Source organism: Bidens hawaiensis, unplaced genomic scaffold (genome assembly GCF_021521415.1).
Source record: "Bidens hawaiensis isolate Kalapana, Puna unplaced genomic scaffold, B.hawaiensis_p1.1 tig00020919_1, whole genome shotgun sequence".
NCBI classification, from domain to species: domain Eukaryota; kingdom Viridiplantae; phylum Streptophyta; class Magnoliopsida; order Asterales; family Asteraceae; genus Bidens; species Bidens hawaiensis.
Genome location: NW_027493230.1, coordinates 7,634 through 30,881, shown reverse-complemented (window position 1 = coordinate 30,881; position 23,248 = coordinate 7,634). Strand labels below are relative to the sequence as shown.

The 23,248-nt window shown below is 35.8% G+C and overlaps 4 protein-coding genes and 1 long non-coding RNA gene across 6 annotated transcripts; 3 read left to right on the top strand and 2 right to left on the bottom strand.

Annotated features, from left to right (window-relative positions):
• Positions 1-5,085: 5,085 nt before the first annotated feature.
• On the bottom strand, positions 5,086-5,705 carry LOC143562187 (uncharacterized). 2 transcript variants are annotated; one of them, XR_013140440.1, is made up of 4 exons: positions 5,626-5,705; positions 5,474-5,546; positions 5,331-5,396; positions 5,086-5,224 (listed from the first exon to the last, which is right to left on the bottom strand). It is a non-coding gene; the product is annotated as an uncharacterized LOC143562187 (long non-coding RNA). The 2 variants fall into 2 exon arrangements; XR_013140439.1 differs by having other exon boundaries at positions 5,086-5,228; positions 5,332-5,396.
• Positions 5,706-10,376: 4,671 nt separating this feature from the next.
• LOC143562186 (transcription factor bHLH144-like) lies at positions 10,377-11,038 on the top strand. The gene has a single exon (XM_077050071.1). The coding sequence runs from the start codon at positions 10,394-10,396 to the stop codon at positions 10,952-10,954; it is 561 nt and encodes a 186-aa protein (XP_076906186.1). The 5' UTR covers positions 10,377-10,393; the 3' UTR covers positions 10,955-11,038.
• A 1,405-nt stretch (positions 11,039-12,443) lies between these two features.
• LOC143562207 (B3 domain-containing protein Os04g0386900-like) lies at positions 12,444-13,966 on the top strand. Its single transcript, XM_077050087.1, has 2 exons — positions 12,444-12,566; positions 13,652-13,966. The coding sequence occupies exons 1-2, from the start codon at positions 12,444-12,446 to the stop codon at positions 13,964-13,966; spliced, it is 438 nt and encodes a 145-aa protein (XP_076906202.1).
• An 864-nt stretch (positions 13,967-14,830) lies between these two features.
• Positions 14,831-18,529, bottom strand: LOC143562206 (RNA polymerase sigma factor sigB-like). Its single transcript, XM_077050086.1, has 7 exons — positions 18,406-18,529; positions 17,929-18,209; positions 17,378-17,854; positions 16,957-17,187; positions 16,179-16,319; positions 15,895-16,095; positions 14,831-15,334 (listed from the first exon to the last, which is right to left on the bottom strand). The coding sequence occupies exons 1-7, from the start codon at positions 18,527-18,529 to the stop codon at positions 15,053-15,055; spliced, it is 1,737 nt and encodes a 578-aa protein (XP_076906201.1). The 3' UTR covers positions 14,831-15,052.
• A 1,684-nt stretch (positions 18,530-20,213) lies between these two features.
• Positions 20,214-22,010, top strand: LOC143562185 (uncharacterized). Its single transcript, XM_077050070.1, has 2 exons — positions 20,214-20,533; positions 21,545-22,010. The coding sequence occupies exons 1-2, from the start codon at positions 20,236-20,238 to the stop codon at positions 21,796-21,798; spliced, it is 552 nt and encodes a 183-aa protein (XP_076906185.1). The 5' UTR covers positions 20,214-20,235; the 3' UTR covers positions 21,799-22,010.
• The last annotated feature ends 1,238 nt before the right edge of the window (positions 22,011-23,248 follow it).

Sequence of the window (23,248 nt, the reverse complement as noted above, 5' to 3'; positions counted from 1 at the left end):
CATTTCATCTAATACCTGTCGAGCAAGAAATGTGGTTGACAAAACATAAAATGACAAACATTAAACAAACAATGTTGTGAACAAAACGAAACTGCCAGATTATAACATGTGTGACAAAATCTATAATTAATTCTTGGTGTGTATTCACTTTACTATTCATGTGATTAGCACTTTAAACAAATGTTATAACTATCTTGCAAATAATAATAGCACAACAAATATAGTGTCAAAATCAGCAAATGAGACAAATTGGTTAATAGAGATAATGAAAGAACCTTTAGTGTCGGTGTATTCTGTTTGCTACATTTTGTCAAAAATAGTGTCAAAAAGTAGAAAAATCAAACCATTTTAGCTACCGGCATTTCATCATACACCTGTCGGACAATATTTTTGGTCAAAAATGCAACCCAATTGATGTTTATTAACCATAAATAGATTCAAATATAATTAAAAGAGAACCCTAATTACCAAAATTGACCTACTTACCTCCGTCACCTAGGGTTCCAGATGCAGAGACCAACGACTTTTGTTTGTCTATGGTTGTGACAGAGGGGAATCGGTGTTGTTCTCCGCCATCTGTGCTTCGATTACGACCGTTGCCGGGTTCCAATTTGGAACCCTGGGCGGCGGTGGTGGCGGAGACCGACGACTTTTGGTTGTATATGGATGTGGCAGAGGTTAATCTCGATTGACAGCTCCAGTATCTTCATCATCGGCAATGGATGATGATAGGTGTGACATATGAGCCAAAACAAGCTACACCGCCGTGTTTATCGATTAAGCAAATAAACGCGTAATACGTAACAATCAAACGATTAACCGAACGGGTCGGGTTATGACCCAGATATCCTGGGGGGGCCATCTATAAGTGATATACGTTTAATATAAGTCAAAATATTGGTGATATGGCCTTAGTTCGATAGCAAACAAGTTAAACGAAAACATGTTCGTTTAACTACCCGCTATATATTTAAACGCGAAAGATAGTTACAAACCAAGCATTGTATCATCCGTTAAGCCGAAAAAGACTTACCAAACACTTCTTTGAAATGTTTTAAGCGATCCGTGAAAATATTTTCTATTTTTACAAGCATATAGCATGCTTTTGTAATTTTACACAAAACTAGCCGAAAACACTCGTTTTCGCACTGTTTGACGCACCCGATAAGTTTTTCGCGACAAAATCCGAACCCGAACTAAATTTGGACCGGGATTTTCGTATTTGGGCTTGAAAAATCAGAAACTTGGGTCAAAATAGGCCCAAAATGGGCCCATAAGGAGTTCCGATCGCAAAAGGGGGGGGGCACCCCAAAAATTGTATAACTTGTTTTAGAAGCTTTGTTGAAACATCATTTTCACTCAAAACATTCTACAAAGCAGCTGCAGGCTGATATGCATCCAAACCCTTCAAAACCCTAGGTATCTTAATCATTTTCATCATTTTTAACTTGATTTGATTATGTTAATAACATATAAACATGTTTTAATTGCCAAAAATTATTCCTAACCATGTAAAAATCCTAAAAATGGTCCATAAACATGTTTTGATTATACACATGGTGAGGAACCTGGTTTGATAGTTTTTTTGGCCATAAACACGGATTAAAGGGTTGAAACGGCATTTTTACTGTTCAAAAGTTCGTTTTTATACCCTAGCCGAAACCCTAAGTTAAAAGGCTGTTCTATTGATGAAACTTGCTGGGTTTGTGATATAGGACTTGTATCTAGCCTACATAGGAGCACAAGAACTTGAAAAGTTGATTAGAAAGGCGGAAACGAACCAAAACCGCTAAGGTAATGCCGAAACACTCGCTTACGGGCTGTTTTGGTTAAGGTTGTGATGTGCATATTTTTAGGCCTTGAAATTTTTTAGGGACATCAGGGACCATGCCATTGACTCCCTGTTTAAATTTGGTAATTTTTCGACCATCCGAGAATATTTGGCGAATTTATTACCGAATTGGGACGTTTAATGGGGAAAAATAGTTAAAATGCTTCTAAAATCATGAAATTTTTCTGATAACTCAGATTTAATTTATTTTGATAACATATGAATTTTGGGATCATTTGGAGAAGTCAAAGGGTGTTTTGTGCCTATGCGTTCGTGTGAATTTTTATAGCCGAATTTGGGCCGAAAAGAATATTGCATGAGCTTTTTACATTCTGGAATTGATACAAGTTGTTTTGGGACATGATTTGAGTATTCAGGAATTTTTGTGGAATTTTTGGATATTGTTTGGGATAAACGGATAATTTTCAGGCGAAATATAGCTGATAAAGTGAATTTTTATAAATTAGTAAATCAGTAAATAATTCCAGAAATATTTTTATAAAAATCTACATAATTTAATTGATAAGTGGCTAAATTTTCATAATTTAATGATTAACGGTTAATTAATTATGCTATTTTGAAAATTAAACAAATTCAGTTTTTATATAAACCGGCAAGTTCGCGACTAACGAACCTGCGGGAATATCAAAACACCAAGAGTGATCAAAAATCATATTTTTGGATTAATTAAGTAAAAACGAACTTTTATATGAGAAACCTGGACAATCCGGATAGATTGTGCGCGTTTCTTCTTAAATAAAACTAAATAAACGGAAACGGGCCCCGTAGCTAATCCGGGACCCCAATATGTGATCTTTCTTTATAACTTAATCATTTTATTAACCAATACATTTACCCAAGCTTATTTCCCCATAACTGTTTTCTGAACGCGTAAACGAACAACTTGGCCCAGCTGGGAAAACGGGAAACTGAGCCAAGTTCGGTTTTAAGTATTAGACATTGAACAACATCACAACCTAAGCCTATTGCCACTTACTGGGCGTTCCAACTATACCCAGATTAGTTATACAGCCCAGTTTAGTATTGAGATTATAATAATATTAAAGTATTAATATTATTATAATATTAATTATAGGAAACTGTGATTACAAGTTACACGAACCTCGAACCGACGTGCTACTGATTATCTACTAAACAGTGAGTTTCATGACCCCACTCTTTAAACAGTTTTACGAACTTTTGGGGTGAAAAGCATGTTTGATTATGTCTACATATCTGAAATTTGTGATGATGTGAATTATCTAAGTGCTAACACACGAAAGTCCTCACGATCAAAGTGATTAACCTCGAGCCGGTGGCTTGTGAATAGTACTATTGGTTTGACAAACCCAAACAGAATCGGCCTGGTTGCCGTGTCACATAGCGCCGTTTGCACATGACCATATTTATATATACAGGCTATGTAGTGTTAGACATAGCTACCGGGGGGCAAGTTGTGGGCGGAAGGGGAGCCACAGTGGCTGATTGAGCGTAGGAAATGGATGCAAGCAGCACATACGGTCAAGGCTTCACTGTAGCTTAGCATAATTACATCATTTACATACATGCATACATACTTATATCGTGATACAAGTGTTAACTTGTGAATATTCATAACTGTTTTCTTGAAACTCGTGAAACTCACCAACTCTAGTAGTTGACCCGTTTTAAACTGCTTTTCAGGTGTACCTAAATCGGAGTGATTTGGTGATCTGTTACTTGCTCAAGGTGTGTGGTTGATGCTATGTGAATAGAAGCAGGGGTGTTAGTAGTAAGATCGTATAGTTAATGAACTAGTTTTGTTTATAACACCTAGACTGTAAAACAATGTTAGAACAACGTAATGTAATATATTGTAAATTAGTTTGTAATGTTTCTTTATAAACAATGTTGTTGATACCAGAGGTGTCTGTTAGATTCCCGTTTTATGCTTCCGCATTATGCTAGTCGGGGTGTGACAATAGGAAGTCGTCATCGGGCGTTGTCTTTGTGTTTCAAGTAGGTTTCTATGTTCTCAGATTGCATATATTTGAAGACAATTTTTTTCATATCATTTGAAGTTCCTTACTTTCTGCTAATTAGATTTTTTATTTTTGTTATATGTTCTTCGATTGTCCTAATGTGGATCTGATTTGGCTTTTTTTTTTCTTTTATGTTTGTAATTGGAATTATTACGCATTTGAGACTAATTAGGCTATTGGTTCTGTTTACATTATTGAGTGCCACTTGACATATGATAGGAGGCTTCAAATTGTTAAAACTGATGTTGTTCAATACGAAAATATGATTTTGGCTCATAAAGTGAAATTTATTTGTTTTATAGAGGTTTAAGTTCTTTATCTATCCGGTTCACATGATGTGGTTATGATTGTGTTCTTTTTGAAGCCTGCGTTGCTATATTTATTTCCTTTTTGTTGGTTATAGATGATTCACTATAGACAATATTTTTAATTATTTGTTTTTTTTCTAGATTGTGGCTAGCATGATTCTGTTGTTAATGTATACATTAATCATGAAAAGAGGTTTGCTTTTGTGGATATGAGATCGGTTGAGGATCCGTAGCCTATGATGCATTGATGAGGTTAAGAGTCGACGGTGGTGTTGTGCTAATGGAGGAGCCGTTGACCCGTTTGCTTAAATGGATTAACATGCAAAGGTAATTTCATTTCGTTTATTATAATAGCTTATAATTGAATTTCCTAACCTCTTGGTTTCTGAACTAATTGCAGTTGTCGTGTCGTAGCGGCAAATGATAGGGTTTGTAGCTGGCGGTGCTGAAGCGTATTGGGTGGTTTCGGTTTTGTATACAAGGTCTTGAATGTTAATCAAGGACCCGTTTCGTGTAACCTTGGAAGGACTTAGTTTCTTTGGCTACGGACGGGGGGTCGAAATACTAGTTCATTTTAATTTTAATAGATAAATCAGATATTCCATCAACACATTCAACCTTTAAGACCATTTTAACTTATACTTTAAAAAAGTATTATGATTGTAGAGTAAAAATGTTTATAACATTTATGGAAGGATAGGTTTTTTAATAATGATGAGCACAAGTCATAAAATAAACCCAGCCATGTTTAGGCGCGCCACCCAACCTGCACGGCCTACTCATCTAACAAACTCTACATATAACTAAGTCTTAACAATGTGTCACCTGTTTTAATATTTTGAAGCAAAATTATGTAGTCATTAGCATGAAACACATTAAAACCCAGGTTGCTAAAGAACAAGCGGTCACCCAAAACCAATCCTCGAAGCACATTTGACCTCACAAAAAGTACAACGCCATAACCGCGCTTAACATATTTACTGCTTTTCCACGTCATCGACAATAACCAATGCTTTTGATTGGGGCGGCTCGCTTTCTTCCGAAGCATTTGTCCCATCTTGTTTCTGCCATAAATATTAAAGGATACACTCAAATTTCATTATAAATTCTAATATGAAAAGCTTGCAAATTCAATGATTAGCTGCAGTGATTTGTGGTCATTAATGTTACCTTCTTGGTTAGACCTTTAGTTTCCATGAGATGATAAAATGTTTTCATTAACATTTCTTCCTCTACCTACAAAATTGTTAAAAGATGATTAATAATTTGGTAAGAAAGTAAAAATAATCAAATATATATAGCAAAAACATTACCTGAAGTTTATGCAATTCATGTGACATTGATCTATAAGCGTCCATGAGGAGTTCATCTTGCTTCTCCAAGTGTCTACACATAAAAGATGAATATCATTAGATGCTCACAAATGTATCGAACACTAAAAAAAATAAAATTCAACAAAGATTACCTTAACACGTCTCCGGTGTGTTTAGAATCCATTGCTTTTGGAAAAACGAGCTTCCAGTCTTAGTCAGCTGTCGAGTCAATTGCGGCTTCTGCAAGTAACAAGCAGCCTTGAAACATTGTAAGTCAAGTCATTTTAAACTGTTGACTATAACAAAAGTGAAAAATGCCTTTAGTAAAATCCTAATACCCATTCATATTAATAGCTATCAGTGGTTTCAAATATGCAATTGACAATACCAGTACGCATACTGCATGGATTCAATCAACTAGATCCAATAAACATCAGTAAATGATGAATCAACAAGTGAATTGTTTAGGTTGTCTAACCCTAATTGTTGATTTTAGGAGTACGTCAATTTTGTAACGTAACTACAAGAATTGGAAGCCAGTTATTTATTAATTACCTGACAATCGAGCAGATCGGAAATCGTGGAAGTGCAGGGCAGGCGGAAGGAATGCTGAACTAAAAGAACCTTTTTAAGGAGGTCGCAATGGATTGGGAAGCAAGTCATTCGATTCGGGTTATGGGTTAAAATGGGTTTGTTTAAAGCTTCATCCTATTTTATTTCAAACAAAACTCACGAAACCGAATAGAAACCGAGAAGTCGAAAACGAAGATAAACCGAAACATCGAAGCCGAAACCGGCCAAAATGAAAAAAGAACCAAAGCCGAACCGAAAAAACCGAACCTGAACCGAGACGAACCGGATTTTTTTATTATTTTTTTAACGAACGAGGACGATGTGGGAAACATTTTAGTTGTTTTACCTTTTTCGTTTTTAATTTATATTTTAGTTTGATCAAGGGTGTACATGTGTTTGACGTGAAACTAAAACGAACATGCTTGGTGATCTAAGAAGTCGTGATCTAATTGAAACAATAATAATATCAGGTATCTTAATCACCTTAAACTAGTTAGGACAAGTAGAGTGTTGAACCACGATGAGTTTGTGGTCAGTGTAACATGCAATCAATTTCTAACATTTTCAAGTAGCAATTAAGAGTGCTGATCTACTAGCAATGATTTGAGTTTAGAATCAAGCAAACAAGTAATCAAGTTTCAAACAATTAACAAGAACAAATCACACATTGGGTGTAACAAACGACAATCTCAGGTCATTTAGCAGGTTAATTATCAACAATTGAATCTGGTTAATCAACTAGTTAAACCTTAGACATCAACAATCGCTAACACACGACAATGGTTATCAAAGAGGCCAGCATGACTCAACTAAGGGCAATTGTATGCTTCATCATAGTCAATCTAATCAATACAACCCTATGAATACATATCATAGCAGCTGGCAAACTAATCGTTCTAATTGAAATAAACCTAAACCAGTTGAGTGCACAATAATACCAAACATTAATGTTCATAGATCAATAATAAATAATTACAATTAGTTCGCTCTTAAAACATTGGAAAACCTGTAAAAATACAATACTCTACATCCCGGGTATGACTCGAGAAAATTAGTCTCTCATCGTCTTCATTAGACATTCAATTACGATGAGAAAAGCCATTAGGATTGATCAAGAGATGATTGGTAGCCTAAATTCACCCAAAACCGCCTAAACAATGGCTGGAAGTTGTAATAATGGATTAGGGTTCGTAAAATAGAAGATATAGGTCAAAACTCGTTTTTTCACGTTTTGTATGTCCATCGCGTATCGCGATGGACATGTACCCATATTGTTGCGATATGCGACCAAAGATAACCTCAATTTTGAGTTTCCATCGTCGAGAAACCCAAAATTCATATGTTACGGGTTCCAACTCATATTCTAGCCCAACATATACTCGTTTTACTTCTTGGTCGTTTTTTGTCTACCCATCGTGTTCAGTTTTAGCATCGGCTTAAGTAGTGGCGGATATTGAACATCTAGTATGGATTGGTCGAAAGCCACGAGACCCAAAATTTTTTTCCTACTTCTAAGTTTCGGGTCGGCAGTCCAGTTCGGGTCGAGTCAAACAATAATTCCAAACCCTAACCTACTAAATTGAAAAAAAAAACAAAATGGTGAAATGTGAATTGCCGAACCTGGACTCTACCTGCCTTTTGTTGACTGTTTGTTTTGAGTAATCGATTTCACATCCACACGAGTCAGTTCGAACCTCAGGCCTCAACAAATAGCGGCAGCGCCCAATCAATCAATTAATCGATTTCACCCCAAACTATTTCACCAAGTCAGTAAGTCACACAGCGGCCAATGCACAATGGATACTCCGTTTGTTGTTGTGTTCGAACATCAACCAGGTGGTAGGGTTAGTTTCAGGCTTAATGTTCGGGTTTTTTGGTTTAAAATTTATTTTGGCTTGTTCTTATGGAGCTTTATTTTTTTAGCCTTTTTTTTATCTTTACGTTTATCGGCTTTAGACAAACTTTATTTTTTTTAAAAAGATTCAAGGTTGGCCCGGACTCAAATAATATGGATGAGCCAAACTCAAATAACTTGGATGGGCCGAACTCAATACATGTATATATATTTTTGATTTTTTCAAGAAAAATACACTATCGAGCGAAAAACGTGATGAGGCCGCGGCCCGCTTTGGCCCATTGAAAGGTCCGCCGATGGGCTTAAGGTTTCTAATCCAAACTCTTCCCAAATCATTCTATAACATCCATCTTCACTTTCTTATGCTTCCTATATCTGGGAACTTGTTTAATCATCTTCCTAATGGCTTTGGATTAGCTCATTTAAGCATCGAACACCTGCAATAATAATAATAAAATTCAAAATTTAATTTAAAAAAAGAAAAAACACTCAAGTGTTACATGTGTTTTAAGTGGCAGAAACCACATTCCAAGAGATTAATATTGCTGGGCAACAAGATCACGCATGCATTATGTCACACTTGCTCAGTTGCTCCTCATCACGCTTACGCGTGATCTCATTATTCAATCCAACGGTCACATTTCATCCCACAAATCCCACATTCTCTGTTTTTGACTCCCACCAGCAACCAAAAAGCACGCTGTCTCCAACATTATAACCCACCACCATGCAACTTGTCTTCCCATTTAACATAGCATTGTCTTCCACATCAAGAATCATCTCAAGTTCATTTGGTATGAATTAGCTACCCACCTTTGTTTTTTGAGTTATTTTATATATATTTGGAGTTAACTGTTTTATTTAGTGATAATTTTGTTGATTAAGTTACAGCAGTTGTTAGTATGTTATTAGTTATTGGGTTTTATTGTTTGATATTTAAAGATCAAGAAATATGATCTTTGCCTAGGATCTGAATTTGGTTATGTTTCAGCTTTCAGAACTAACTTCTCTGAATAAAATAAAAAATATTTTCAAACTGTCAAGTCATCAAAACCGAACCGTCAATACACTAAAAGTAATAGATTGGTTCGGTTTTTACTTTCTTGAAACCGTAGTTAGTTGTTCAGCCTAAAATCTTAGTTAAAAGTTTTAACTAAGATTTTAGGCTAAAATCTTACTTAAACCGGCTTGACTTGACCGTGAACACCGCTATAATCTATTTTAAATATATAGTTGACTTACACTTTCATGTGATCTTTTGTGGAACAAATGTTCCTAGTTTATGTCTTTAAATGTTTCTTTATTTTATTATGTGATTACATAAGTTTATTTATAAAATTATGTTCAACTTTTACTTCATAAATGTGTAAAGTGCATCTATTATCCGTTTTTGATGCGTTTACGATTTTGCTATATCTTTTATATGATTAATAATGTTGTAATGCAGGCGGGTCATAATAATACTAACCGGATTTTAAGAAGTTGAGCAACATGCCGTGGACCTCTTTTGGCGCTTTTCTTTCGTTTCATATTGTAATTTGATTTTCTAAGGTGAGAAGCATCTCATTTTGCTTATAGTTTATGTGTTCAAAAGTCAAATTGTTGACTTTTTTTGGGATATCGCGTTTTGTAGGCGTTTTTTGTTGTTTTTTATATGAGAATGTTCATTGGTGTTGCACGAAGGAGGATTCGAATCGTGAAAGAAGTTGGGAAAACTAAAATGAGTGTTGGGGTCATTGCGTATTACAATTTGATGAAAGTTTGTCAGGTAAATGTTGACTTTTTTGGTCAACCAAGTGATTTCATGGATTACCATATATAAGATCGGTATGGTTACATTGAGTAAAATGCAATTTGATTCTCATCAATTATAAAAGCTTCTATGAATTGCAACTTCTTAGTTCTGAAAATACGGTAGAAATCATGTCGATTTTGAATTTAAGACATGATTCATTTGACCTTTGTAATCAAAGTGTTCATAGTTATTCATATGAATTTCTGTTTGACCACAAAAATCAAATTTCAAATATGTTAGAACTCATGGATCAATATTTGACTTTTTTTATGATGAATACCCTTTGACTTTCATGGTCAACCAGGCTATTTTTACACTACAAAATGCTAAACATATAGTTATCATCAAGAGTAGAACATCAACTCATTTCACATCACATAAATCTACCAAGAAATAAATATTCTTTAATTATCAAATAGTGGCACATATCATGTCAAGTTTGCATCAAAGCCCATGTCTTGTTTGACCTCATAAGTCAACATTCGTCTTCATTTGGTACCGAATAAGTTGATGGATTAATAACGGTTGACTTGTGTTTTGTTGCAGGCTGAATACTTCCGTCAGTTGCTTAAGCCCGTTACGTAGTGTTTTCAAAATCAAAGCTTGTAGATATTGACTGTTTTGTCCTTTTGATTATTTGCATTAGAAGACATAAAGATATTATAAAGTTGGAAGTAACATTTAGTGAAAAGAAGTAATGGAGGGTGACCAACATAATTTCCCCCAAGATCAAGGTCAAACGGGCTCGTTTTTTGGTCAAAATGTTGACTTTCATCCGTCATGGGATTGCCCGAGAAATTTCATAATTTTTGACCAAACGGATAATTGTAGCCAGGTCATGTACAACCCTGGTTTAAACACGGATGCATCTTACTTCCCTGATAATAATTCTGCATGGATGCAAAAAGACGAAAATACCCCTAGCGTTATAGAAGAGGATCCGGCAGATATTGATGCGTTGTTGAGCTTTGATGACGAGGATGAAGATGAAGAACATGAAGAGGCTAGCACAGCTGATTCCAGCTCTTTGAGACGAAGAAACAAGTGCGTCGGATCAACATCGTCTCACGGGTCAAAGGGTAGTTTTGGAAAACGTGAAAAGATGAAAAAGATGGTGAAGTCACTTAAAACAATTGTGCCTGGTGGTAACCCACAAATGAATACCGCTGATGTTCTTGATGAAACCGTTAAATACCTCAAGTCACTTAAAGTTGAAGCACGAAAAAAGGGGTTTGGAAATTTGTCGGGTCGAAAATGACCGTTCTGCCCTTGTGGAAGGAAGTTGGTGGTTTTGTTTAGCCAGGTAGAAGGGTAATTTTACTTGCTTTCATATGTTAGAATGATGAACATATGGCTTTTAATGTGGTTTGGTGTATGACACTTTGTTTAATGTTATTTTTTTGTATCATTTTGTTATGTTTATGCTTTTCTTTTATGTTGGTTCCATTCAATTCGTATAATTCACATGGAAAATCAACTTTGTGTTAGATCCAACCCCATAATTTATAAATATATAAAGATAACTAGGGGAGACATATTTTGAGAACCATGTTGAGTTTTAAGAACTCAATTCTTGACCACACATTTGATTAAATGGATTTGAATATGTGGTTGAGATTAAATCTGACCAAAAAGTCAAAGTATGAGAGAGAATAAAGATGTAAGTGGTTACACTAACTTTTACGTCCGTTACACATGTGTAAAAAGTCGACTCGGTGCGTAAAAAATTCTGTAATTTTTTTACGTATATGTAACCTACATATATTACGCATGTGTAAAAAAAATTCGGAAAAAAAAATCGTTACATTGAGTTCTTTCGAGTTCTTAAAACTCAAATGGGTTCTCATTTGAAATCTCCCCAAGCTAACTATATTATAAATTTTGGTTACAAAAAATAACCGCTTGCTTAATTATCTTGGTTCAAAAATTAACAATTATTTAACTATCTAAGCCTAACAAACCCATAAACACCATCAAAAAAGAAAACTTACTACTATGAAAAAACCTTATTGAGTCAGGTTTCGATCCTAAGACCGCCTTAATCATTTACTAATAATACATGTTTTAGTTTTTTTTATAAAGCTCTATTAAAAAACTAAAACATGTATTATTAGTTTTAGAAGTGTTTATTACATAAACAACGTAAAAAAAGTAAAGAGTCTTACCATACATTTTTTACCTTACCTAGGTGCTTGATGGATATTGGATATAACGTGACTTTTGGAGCCGTGGTATGCGAGAGCAACCTCTCCGTCAACTAGCTAGGATTAAAGATAAGGTTTGCCCTTATCACAATTTTCTCTTACTTTAAAAGTAAAGTGCGATTTATGGGGTAAGATTAAAAATAAAAAAAAAGGGTAAAATAAGTGAGAGATGCGATTATTTATGTATATTTAAAGTAAGGAATAAAGACAAGATTGTGTCCGATTATGCTAGCTATATATCACCTTCTTCAATAAATACTAACGTATCTTAGGGTTTATCTATCTCACGTAAGGCCACAAGTACGTTCACGTTCTTCAATTTCACCCACCTCGTTTAGGGTTTATCTATCTCACGTAACCAACCTTTAGTGTTTATTTTTGTATGTCCATATAGCTAGGTTAAAATATTGAATTCAGTGTTAATTTGGTGCGATAACAGATAAATTAATAGCAGCTAGGGGATTACCATGATTCCAGTATTATTATTATTATTATTATTCTATCACAAGTTATTATTAAAATGATTAATTTTTCTAGAACAGAATGCAGCAGAAACAATCAAGTAAAAGTGGTGACGGAGTGATTCATGAATTTTGGGCGTTATCATCAGGGAAGCCGTATTTTTATGTTGTTATTGCCAAATCTAAGACTAAGAGGTTTCAACTGGTATGTAATTTTCACTTAATATTAGGGGTGTAAACAAGTCGTCTTGTTTAACTTACTCGGGCTCACCTCATTTCGACCGTTGTTTATGAAGCTCGTTCGTTGTTTTCAAGATCGAGCTTGGCTTGGGCTTAGGCTCGTTTATTAGTTATTAATTTTAATTATTGGGTTAGGTTATAATACGGAGTATTGTTTTTTCGGATGTTGAGATTAGTTTAGTTTAGGGGTGAAATCAAGAATGAAATAAGTAAAAGAGCATAAAAGAATAACCTTTTAATACAAGATTTTTTTAAAACATAAATAACCATAATAACAAGATGTTTTTTTTATCTTTAATAAGAGTAGCATATTGCTATATAAAATTAAAAACAAAATTAGTGAGTTTTTTACAAATTGTGTTTTATCAAATTGGATTATACAACTGTGTTTTTTTCATGGTGTTTTCAATGTTGAAAAACTCAATTGATGGAGATGGTGATTGTTTCCGTCGACCTACTTTTCAACGAATTTCTGACCAATTTTTCCGGTGAAAATTTTCCAGCGAGGTAGTGGCGGTGGACGGCGGAGTGGTGGTGGTGGTTGTAGGTGTGAAGATATAAGTGGGTTTTGGAGATGAAAATGATGGACCAAAATGCCCTCCTTAACTTTACAGTAAAATCAAACTTTTTATTTGAACTCAAGCTCTAATTATGAATTAATTTAAATACATATATACTTATCTTTTATATATATTTTAATTATAATTTTTGTCTGTAACCTAATATATATTATTTTGTTTTTCTTTTTTCATGAATTTGTACGTAAGAATAATTATCATAAAAAATATCTATTTGATATATTATATAAAACTTATAAAAGTAATAGGTTTACAAGCCCCCTCAAGCTCGATAAATGAAGTTCGGCCCTTGCTCGTTTATTAAACAAACTTATTTCAGGCTCGGGCTCGTTTAGGCCTGGCTCAATTCGGGCTTTTAACGAGCTGATGTCAAGTAGGCGGCTTGACTCGTTTACATCCATAGGTCAAAGTAGTGATAACAATTCTTCATAATAGACAAAAGGTTTTATCTACTAATCTGTTATAATTATAGAATTTTCCACCGGAACTGTCTGATAAGCTTCCAAATGCCACAGTCCCTGCTCAAATCTTTTGCCGCGACAAGGTGTGGGACCTTGTTTACATTGGAGATCAGGTGACAAAAAAGTTTGGACTTGAATCATGGGGGAAGTTCATGTCGGAAAACAATGTTACTGCTGGAGATGCATGTGTGTTCGAATTGATAGAAGGCGACACCAAGAGCAGTGTTGTTAAATTCAAAGTTCAGATCCTTAAAGACATGTTCCCGGATGAATTGAAGAAAAAAGCAGTCGGGTCTTCCTTGGATAAACCCATTAATGTGGATTAGGATTTGCACGTGTTCATGTTCGTGTTTGTTGATATGTTTTTATGGTTTTGTAGTCATGATACTTGTTTTGAAGATCAGTTTGGTGAAATATGACTTCTGGTCTATGCATCACCAGTTCTCTTGGCAAATTTTGAAGTCAGTATTTTATTAATGTTTCTATTAGGATTTTAACGGTCCAGATCGCCCAGTTTTGATGAAAATGAAAATATGGCCAGAACCATAAACTACGGTTTCGAGAAAAGAGAACCGAACCGACTAGTTTTCATGGTTTAATGGTTCGTTTTAGCGGTTCTTGAAAAAAAAATCATTTTCAAAAGCAAAATCTTGTGTTGATTTTTTAGAAGTGACAAGGATCGTTCATGATATTTCTATAATAAAAAAATATAAATAAATGCTAAATGGCCGATTTGGTTAACACTACCGTTTCCAAGTTCTAAACCGTCAAAACTGCACCGTGAAAGTAACAGTTTGACAGTTCAGTCAACTTTGACTTTCTTCAGTTTGCACGTCAAGAATCAGACCCAGTCAGACTGGAACCATAAAGTGCAAATATGAGAAGCGAAAACCAAACCGAACAAACTATATCCAGGTTTTTATGGATTGGGTTTCACAGGTTCGGGTTTGATTTAGACTTCTATTTCAACTTTGAAACCAATGACAAACAAGTAAAAGGACTAGGAATATTAATCGAAATTGGCCTGGAAACAAATAATCTAGTTTATTAGAACCAAGAACCTGACGGGTCGGGTTTTCATGAGTTTACACCTTATATTGCTCAAAATTGTAAACATTAAGCTTTAAAAGTAATCCTAAATGTTATGACCGAAATTTTCAACCAAAAAAATGTTCCATTATACGTCGCTTTAGTCTAAAATAACACATTTGCAATGGCCAAAAAGAGGATCAAGAATAACAAAAATCAAGAAAAGGTGCAAAAAGGACCCGGGTCTAGCAATACCCTGTGATGTTAATCGTCTCATAACAAGGTCATGGTTTGGGTCAAGTAAAAACAGTCACTTGAGGTCTTGACCCAACCCGAACACCTTCGGGCCCAGAAGATTTCCCTATACACATTTGCACATATAGTTATTGGGGCAAGTATTGGCGTAGGGTTTCAGCTCTATCTGTGTTTCTTAACTTGCGAAAGGCGTTAAGTTCAATCTGTCTGACCCGTTCACGGCTCACACCCATTACATCCCCAATCTCTTGCAATGTCCTTGTTTTACCATCTTCTAGCCCGAACCTCCACCTAATCACCTTTTGCTCCTTTTCGCTTAATGTACTCAACACCTTCCCTAAGTCCTCGGACATTGTCTGCTTAATTAATACCTCCTCAGGTGTCTCTTGGTCAGGGTCATCAATTAGATCCTAAACAAGCCAACAAGTCAGTTTATTGTTGCAGCACGCTGGCCCGTACCAAAATAACTTGTATTGGTGCTACCCAACACGTACCAAAATAACCCGTATTAGCCCATTACCTAACCCACTCGACTGTTATGTAAACGAGCTGAGCCAAGCCCGGACTCATCTAGGCTCGAGCTTGGCTCGTTTAACTTAAGACAACTCGAACTCGAGCTTCAGTCGTGAGCCAGTTCGAGCTCGATAAGTGAAGGTCGGGCTCGGCTTTGCTCATTTACTATTTATTAATATACATTTATAATTATTTTAATATTTTTTTACATTATAATTTCTATATATAAAATGTTTATAATGAGTTTATAATTTTATATATTATAAATTGGATATATTAAACAAAAATATATAAATAATAGACTCATTTAGGCTCACGAGCCAGCTCAGGCTCGGGGTCATTTATTAAACAAGCTTATTTATATGCTCGAACTCGTTTAAGCACGGCTCGACTCAAGTAAGCGGCTTTGCTCATTTACACCCCTAGTTACAGCAGAAAGTAAGAAATGAAGACAAACCGTGAGCTTGGTATTGTTATCAAACCCGACAGGGATATCAATAGATCGGGCCGGCTTCGGGGCCTGTTCTGCAGATTGAATCTTCTTAACAGAAAGGCCCGTTTCAACTGCGATTTCTGCACGAGTCGGCTGTCTTCCAAGCTGCTTATCCAATCGATGTCTGGCTTCGTTCACCCTAGATTGCACTTCCACCATATAATACTGTATCAAAAAAAAAAGGAAAAAGATTTCGGGTTAGTCAAAGCATTGAAATGACACATATAGCCCTCACATGTTATTCTTACCGGAACATGAATTATCCGGCTTTGCTCAGCACGTGACCTTTGGACCGCTTGCCTTATCCACCAATGCGCATATGTTGAAAATTTAAAACCCTTTGAAGCATCAAATTTTTCGGCACTTTTCACGAGGCCTCGAATTCCTTCCTGAGAATAATATCCACGTCATCAAATGTCGAAAATATAGGGCTGTGAATTTCTGACATGACACTCTTAACACTAAATTTGTGGGTTGGGGTTTAGTATAAATGGGTTCGGGTCGAACCACTTGTCTAAGTGGGTCATGTTCGTGTCAACCAGACGAGTTTGTGGGTTGATCTGTTTTAACACATTTACTTATCTTATTTTTTTAAATGTGTTTTATGCCATAAATTAAATTGGTTGGGTAATTTATGCCAAATTTTAACTTAAAAGAGAAATTGAGGTAAGATTTGTATATTTTTTTGTAAAATTAAAGCAGTAATATGTGGAAAAAAATTTGGTTAAACGAATCTTGTTCGTGTTATCCCGGGCTAAGTGGATTTCGGTTATCAATTAGTCAATTACTCCAAACGGAGCATATCAAAATATTCATCTAGAAATGAAAAGGGCCAAGTGGGCTTACAAGTCTCCTAGTACTGTTTATTCAACCATTTAGATTATTATTGTGATAATACTGTTTCCTTTACCAATTATCATGATTAAGTTATGATAACAAAATTGGACAAAAAAGCGGTTGTGGGTCAACCCTCCTTGTTTCAAACTATGACCAAACAGGCCTAGCCCATACAAAACGAATGCATACCTGAACAATATCCTGAAGATGGACCTTTGTTCCATAATAACTTCTTGCTACAGAAATAACGAGTCGAATATTGCTTCTGACCATTTTGTCCCTGCATTCTTCACCATAATGTAAACGTCTACCTAACTGTATCTGATCAATGCCTAACGCAGCAGCCCATTCTGCAAAAGTGGGTGCGACCCCAAAACGGGCGGACAGCTCTTTATGGACCTCTTGCAATTTCAATAGGTCCTGTGCATTGATAATCCATAAAAATTATAATCCATAAATTCAAAACCAAAACCGAACCAAAAGTTTGGGTTTTCGGTACATTCAAAACCAAAACCGAACCTTAAAATTCAGTTTTTGAAAAACACATAAAATCAAACCGTTGGTTTTGAACTGGGTTCTGTTATTTGGTTATGAATCGGCTATTTCGTACCTGTATTCCTTTAGAAAGTTCTACTTCCTCAGCAGCAGTTAACAGCTTTGCATTAGTCATCCCTCCCAAAAAAGCAAAAACATCCTTTTTATCACCACCGCGCCTTCGACTTACTCCCGGTTTCATGGCCACCGTACTTGCGGCACCCCGCCCTCGACCGCCCCGAGCCTCAGCCCGTTCAGCTGCCCGAATCCTCCGTTCTTTCCGTTCCACTTGACGGCTTGACCTCACAGCTATACCAGCCGATAACTGTTCTTCTATAAGCTTCAGTTCTTCAACTGTTGGTTCCGTTTCCTCTATCTGTAACCCAGGCCCGTTTATGGAGTTACCGGGCTCGGGTTGTTTAGGTTTTTGTTTAATATTCATCATCATTTCGGCTGCACTTTTGGCAACTTTAACTGCAGCCTTTGCTAATGCAATTGCTTCCGCAGCAGCTGCAAATTCACTCTCTGGAGGCAAAATTGTTCCTTTATTTACCTATACCAAAGATTCAAAGGTAACTAATATAATGAACTCATTAAAAATTAAAAGAGACACAAAATGATTCTAACCTGACCTACTGCATCATCAAAGGTCCATGATCTACTCCCATTTATCGAACTTGCACGCGACTCTAACACCGACAGCTTGAAATTTTCAACATCAAGTACTCCAGTTGCTGATGACGACGTTGATGACCATTGTCTGTCAGCAGCATCTGAATTGGAATGAACTTCTAAAGATGATAACTGCAGCTTCTCTAAATTAATAACCGTAGATTCCGTTGTTACAGGCGGTGCTGTAGTCGATAATACGCACCGGGTCAGTAAAAAAACAGGCCCTCTGCATTTTGCTGCATTTTAAATTATCAAAGTTTAAAACTTTAAATTAAACAGATTATTTATAATAAACATGACATTGACAATGATAAAAAACTACAAATTGGGGAAAAATTAAAATTGATAAACAATTGCAAGCCCTAATGAGTAATGAAGTATAATTGGTTGCCATAAATAGCTAAAACATTAAAGTAAAGATGCAAGCTTTACGTTGAATTGGAGAATGATGATTGTGGGATTTGAATAAGGAATCGGGTAGGCACTTGAATTGGGGGAGTAAGCAGGACATGGTGTGTGTTACAGGCGGTATAGATGCTGCTGCTGCTGCATACATGTAATGATGACGATGGTGGTGGTGCACATGAAAACTGGCTTCTAATTGTACATTTTGGTGATGGGTTTGTGGGTTTGCAGGTGGTGAAGATGAAGGTGAGATGATAGTGTTGAAGAATGAGGATAAGGAAGTAGAAACTGAGGATGACAGACTAAAGGATTTATTTAAATGAATGGGCTAAATGTTAAAAAAAAAATATGTTCTTGGGCTTTTGGGTGCTGTTCATGAGCCCAGTTTAGAAGTTATTATAATGCACATAACTGGATTTTGGGCCAAACTGGGTTGGTGTTAAGACGGGTTCGGATCAAGTTAAGGAAGTTAGAACTGGATCGGGTTTGAAACCGGGCTATAAGAAAAAAACAGAGTTGGTGTGGCTTTAACGGGTTTCAACTTATATATTCTCAAACCACTCTTTTACCTTGGTGGAGTTGTTTTCTTTAGTTAAATTAAATTAAAGAAAAAAATAAAAATATGCGATTGGTTGATTGGGGATGAGCCGATCGCTCACACTCCTCCGACGGTCATCCCCTCTTTCCACTTCGTTAAACCTTTGGCAAAGGTGAATTTGGAGCCCACGTTTGATGAGACGCCGTGGTGTTAGCGCTCATCAAAACAGAGGTGGCAGGCCGATTGCACCCTCTTTCTCTTTCTATTTCACACAACCTAAAATCCATAATGCATTTATAGTGTGTCACGTCCCAATACTTTAATCCGTATACAACTCATATTATTAGTTCGTCTCTTTATTACAGACCATCAACTATTTTACAACTTAATTATAACCCGCTTAGTCACATGATTCCTAACCAGTTACTTAATTTTAAGTGTATCTTATATTATAATAATTGATTTGCTGCATTTTACGCGATCAACAAGAATTGTGGTAATTGTTGTGTATTTTGATTGTAATAATTTGTCACATTAAATTAAATATTTAATAAATATATTTTATAATAATCTTTTAACACGCTTTCTTTGATTGCGTCATACACCCACATGCATCAGCATAAGAGGTTGCGTTTGAAACTTTCAACTCATAAAAAAATCGTCAATTTGGTGGTAAGCATCTCTCTATCCCAATCCTCCAATATTAGGTTTTAATTCACTCCTGCAATATGTTTAAATCCAATTCATATACCTTTGTCTTGTGTTTTAGGACACGGTCAAATCAATATTTTGACCAATGAATGTGTGAATTATATATATATATATATATATATATATTATGCTACTGTTAATTGTGTAAACTGTCAATTTGGGGATCGAAGGATCATAGATGTGATTATACTGTTATCTAGGGTTTTAAAACGATATTGGTAATCATGTTCGTTTGGTTGAGATCTGCCTATTGCTTTACATTACATTAGCTGCTAGGTTGTTTAGATATGTAGATTTGTTTAATTTATCAAATCTGATTTGGATGCTAGTTGATTAATTTGATAAAGGCATATGTGATTCATACATGCATGCAACTGTTCAACTGTGATTGGGGATTGAAGGATCATAAGTGTGATAATACTGCTAATTGTGTAGCATCTACCGTTTATTGCCTGCAGTCGTAATGATATTTGTAATCGTTTTCGTTTGGTTGAAGTATGTCCATCGCACTTCATATGTTTCTGTTCTGCAGACTTTGTAATATCCAGTTTTTATTTAATTTTCTTTGTATTGTAGTATCTGTGAATAGAATACCAAATTGAAAGAAAATGGGCGGAGGAGACGGAAACCAAAACGAACAGGACAAAGGGTTGTTTAGTGGGCATCAACATGGTGGAGGATACCCACCTGCTGGTTACTCCAGTGGATATCCTCCACCTGGCAGTGGATACCCCCCAGCACCAGGTGGGTACCCACCCCACGCTGGTGACCATCCTCCTCAAGGGTATCCTCACTCTGGTGGTGGGTACCCTTCCCAAGGGTACCCTCATTCGGCTGGTGGGTACCCTCCGCAGGGATATCCTCCTGCTGGCAATCCTGGTCAATCGGCTTCACACCAATCTGGAGGTTAGTTGCTGTTGTCAACATTAACTTCATAAGTACTTCATTTCAGTTGAATTCTGTTTCTTAATTAAAGTTTTGTTACTATATTGCTTATCAGTTCAATTAATTATCTGATGGCTGATGGTTGATGCTGATACAGACTTCTTTAATTAAAAGCAACCATTTTTGTTCTTAAATATCAAAGTCTGTCTTCAACTAAAGTACCATCACGAATACAAAATGGATTTTTGTTTGATTCTATAAGAAACCTGACTGGATTTTCTTGCCACAACAAGGAATATAGTTTGCATCGGTCGGTTTTGGGCAAAAACAAACCATAACCGAAAGTTAAGTTTTTTAATTTTAAAAACTGTATGGTTTTGGCTTTTTGGTTTTATCATTTGGGACTAAATCTATTTGTTAATTAATAAGTGATTGTACATTTTGGGCTAAAATATTTGGGCCATACTATTTATTACATTCTTATAAATTACTAAAATTTCAAAGTTAAATTAAAATCCATAAATTCGGTTCAGTTCGGTTTGGTTTATTTAGTTTGTATTACATGCAAAACCAAAACCGAACTTCAGTTCGGTTTTAACAAAAACATAAACCGAACCATCAGTTTTTTATGGGTTCGGTTTTTTCTGTTTCAAGCACACTGCACACCCCTAGCTGACTATGTCTAAAATAAGCGTGATGGATACCTGGGAGTACATGAGCCAAGCCACTCATGTGCTACCCGAGATTGTCTCACTAAAAGCTCGAACAGAGCTGAGCTTAAACCAGCTCGAGCTCGAGCCTGTTATAACCTTGTTTAATAAACGAGCCCAAGCTTCACTTATCGAGCTCGAGGCAGCTCATGAACCTAAAAAGCATGCTATTTATATAATTTGTTTTTAATTCATCTTTTCCACAATGAACATCCAAACACACCTTTAACACTAAAAGATGCAAATGATGATAACCTGCGCGCATTGTACTTTACTTAAAACTATCAAATGACCGAGTCATGTTAAAATTTTGTTGGTTTAGGGCACGGACCAGGTATGGGAACAATACTAGCCGGTGGTGCAGCAGCTGCAGCCGCTGCATATGGAGTTCACCATATGACCCACGGTCATGGCCATGGTCATGGTCATGGAGCTTATAACATGACGGGTCATATGGGACACCATGGTGGTGGTAAGTACAAGCACGGGAAGCATGCTAAGCACGGCAAGTTTGGTAAGCACAAGGGTAAGTTTGGTAAACATAAGGGCAAGCACTCGGGCAAGAAATGGAAGTGATCAATTTTAATACTAGCTAAAAGATTCTATATGTTATGAAATGTTTGCGAGTGTGAAAACCGGTTGGACTTACTGTACGCGTTTGATCGTCTAAGAATATGTTCCTTGATCATGCTATTATTATTCTATAATAAAGAGATGTTCTTATTCCTCCCCAATAATATTGAAAACGTGTATGGTGAATAAGTTCTGTTCTTTTGCGTGTTTGTATGCTTGTCTTTAGTTATTCAGTTGGTTTTGATATATGTCATGTCACGTGTTATAATCTATTATTCGCTTTGTTCATTCATGGATCGATCATCGAAATGCCGAACTAGCATTTAATTAAAATTAAAATATATTATATAAATGCAGGAAATGAATCATCTAACAAAACCGGTTGCCAATGATTTTCAATCCAAGTGGTTAAAGTGAGATGCTCAAAGATCTCAATTTAAAAGGGCGATATGATCGTGTGGGTCAGTGACCGTTTAAAAAAGATTAAGCACTGATATATAGAAGATTTCAAAATTCTGTTGGCACTCTAATTATCAAAAGTTTAAAATTGACAAAATAATAAGGTAATTTTAAATGTAGTGAAAGAATTTTTTTAAGTTAAATTTTTTTTAGCTCATTTATCATGTTGAGTAGACGTGCCAGTTAGCTTTTGAATCAGTTGTTCGTTAAAATTCAATCCGGATGCTAACTTAGCTAATTTGGTAGTCATATTGACATAAAAACATCATAAATTACTCTGTAAACTTATCATTAGGTTACCCTTTTTGGGTGTGATATGTATCAAGTTGGTTTAGGCCAGATAATAGAATGGGGATTGAAGATGACCAGAAGAACAATGGAGAGAATTAGATCTTTTTCGTATTCATATTCATTTCATACTTTAATAAAGAAAATAGGGTTGTTATATAGCCGAACAAATTAATAAACTTACCACTATATAGCTATACATACTAATTAAGTTACTAACTACTTCAAACCCACTTACATAAAATGACAAAAAACATAAGGCTATCTGATGTACCCGAAAGACATTAGTGGTGTTGTGGTGGCATCACTGAAGTCACCAAAACACCCCCCCCCCCTCCCCGAGATGCAGACGACTAGTCGCATGGTCTCAATGAGCCAACCCACAGAAACCCGTCACCACCTATCCAATCAAATTTTTTTCTTTTATTATTTCTTTGTCATTACATTTTGTATCAAAAATAACATAAATAAATGGAATAGTAGGGAATTGAGTATAACATAGGTTCAATTATGGAGTTGAAAAGTTGAGAAAAACTGATGTAAAATTTTTGTGAAGAGTGATGAAGAGTGAAGTATAATGCATAGCGTAAACAAAAACAAACTAACTAGATATGATTATCCTTACTCCCCAAATCTTCCTGCATGCAACCCACGATTGCATGATGCCCATGATCATTTGGTGGCACACAATAGGGTGTTCTAACTT

What these genes read in the sequence shown, in the direction of transcription:
- LOC143562185 (XM_077050070.1), top strand. Translation starts at nt 20,236, where the DNA reads ATGGGCGGAGGAGACGGAAACCAAAACGAACAGGACAAAGGGTTGTTT. An exon ending in GGCTTCACACCAATCTGGAG is followed by an intron (nt 20,534 to 21,544) that starts GTTAGTTGCTGT and finishes TTGTTGGTTTAG; the next exon opens with GGCACGGACCAGGTATGGGA.
- LOC143562207 (XM_077050087.1), top strand. Translation starts at nt 12,444, where the DNA reads ATGCAGCAGAAACAATCAAGTAAAAGTGGTGACGGAGTGATTCATGAA. An exon ending in AGACTAAGAGGTTTCAACTG is followed by an intron (nt 12,567 to 13,651) that starts GTATGTAATTTT and finishes TTATAATTATAG; the next exon opens with AATTTTCCACCGGAACTGTC.
- LOC143562186 (XM_077050071.1), top strand. Translation starts at nt 10,394, where the DNA reads ATGGAGGGTGACCAACATAATTTCCCCCAAGATCAAGGTCAAACGGGC.
- LOC143562206 (XM_077050086.1), bottom strand. Translation starts at nt 18,529, where the DNA reads ATGTATGCAGCAGCAGCAGCATCTATACCGCCTGTAACACACACCATG. An exon ending in TTGATGATGCAGTAGGTCAG is followed by an intron (nt 17,855 to 17,928) that starts GTTAGAATCATT and finishes TCTTTGGTATAG; the next exon opens with GTAAATAAAGGAACAATTTT. An exon ending in GCCGGATAATTCATGTTCCG is followed by an intron (nt 16,096 to 16,178) that starts GTAAGAATAACA and finishes TTTTTGATACAG; the next exon opens with TATTATATGGTGGAAGTGCA.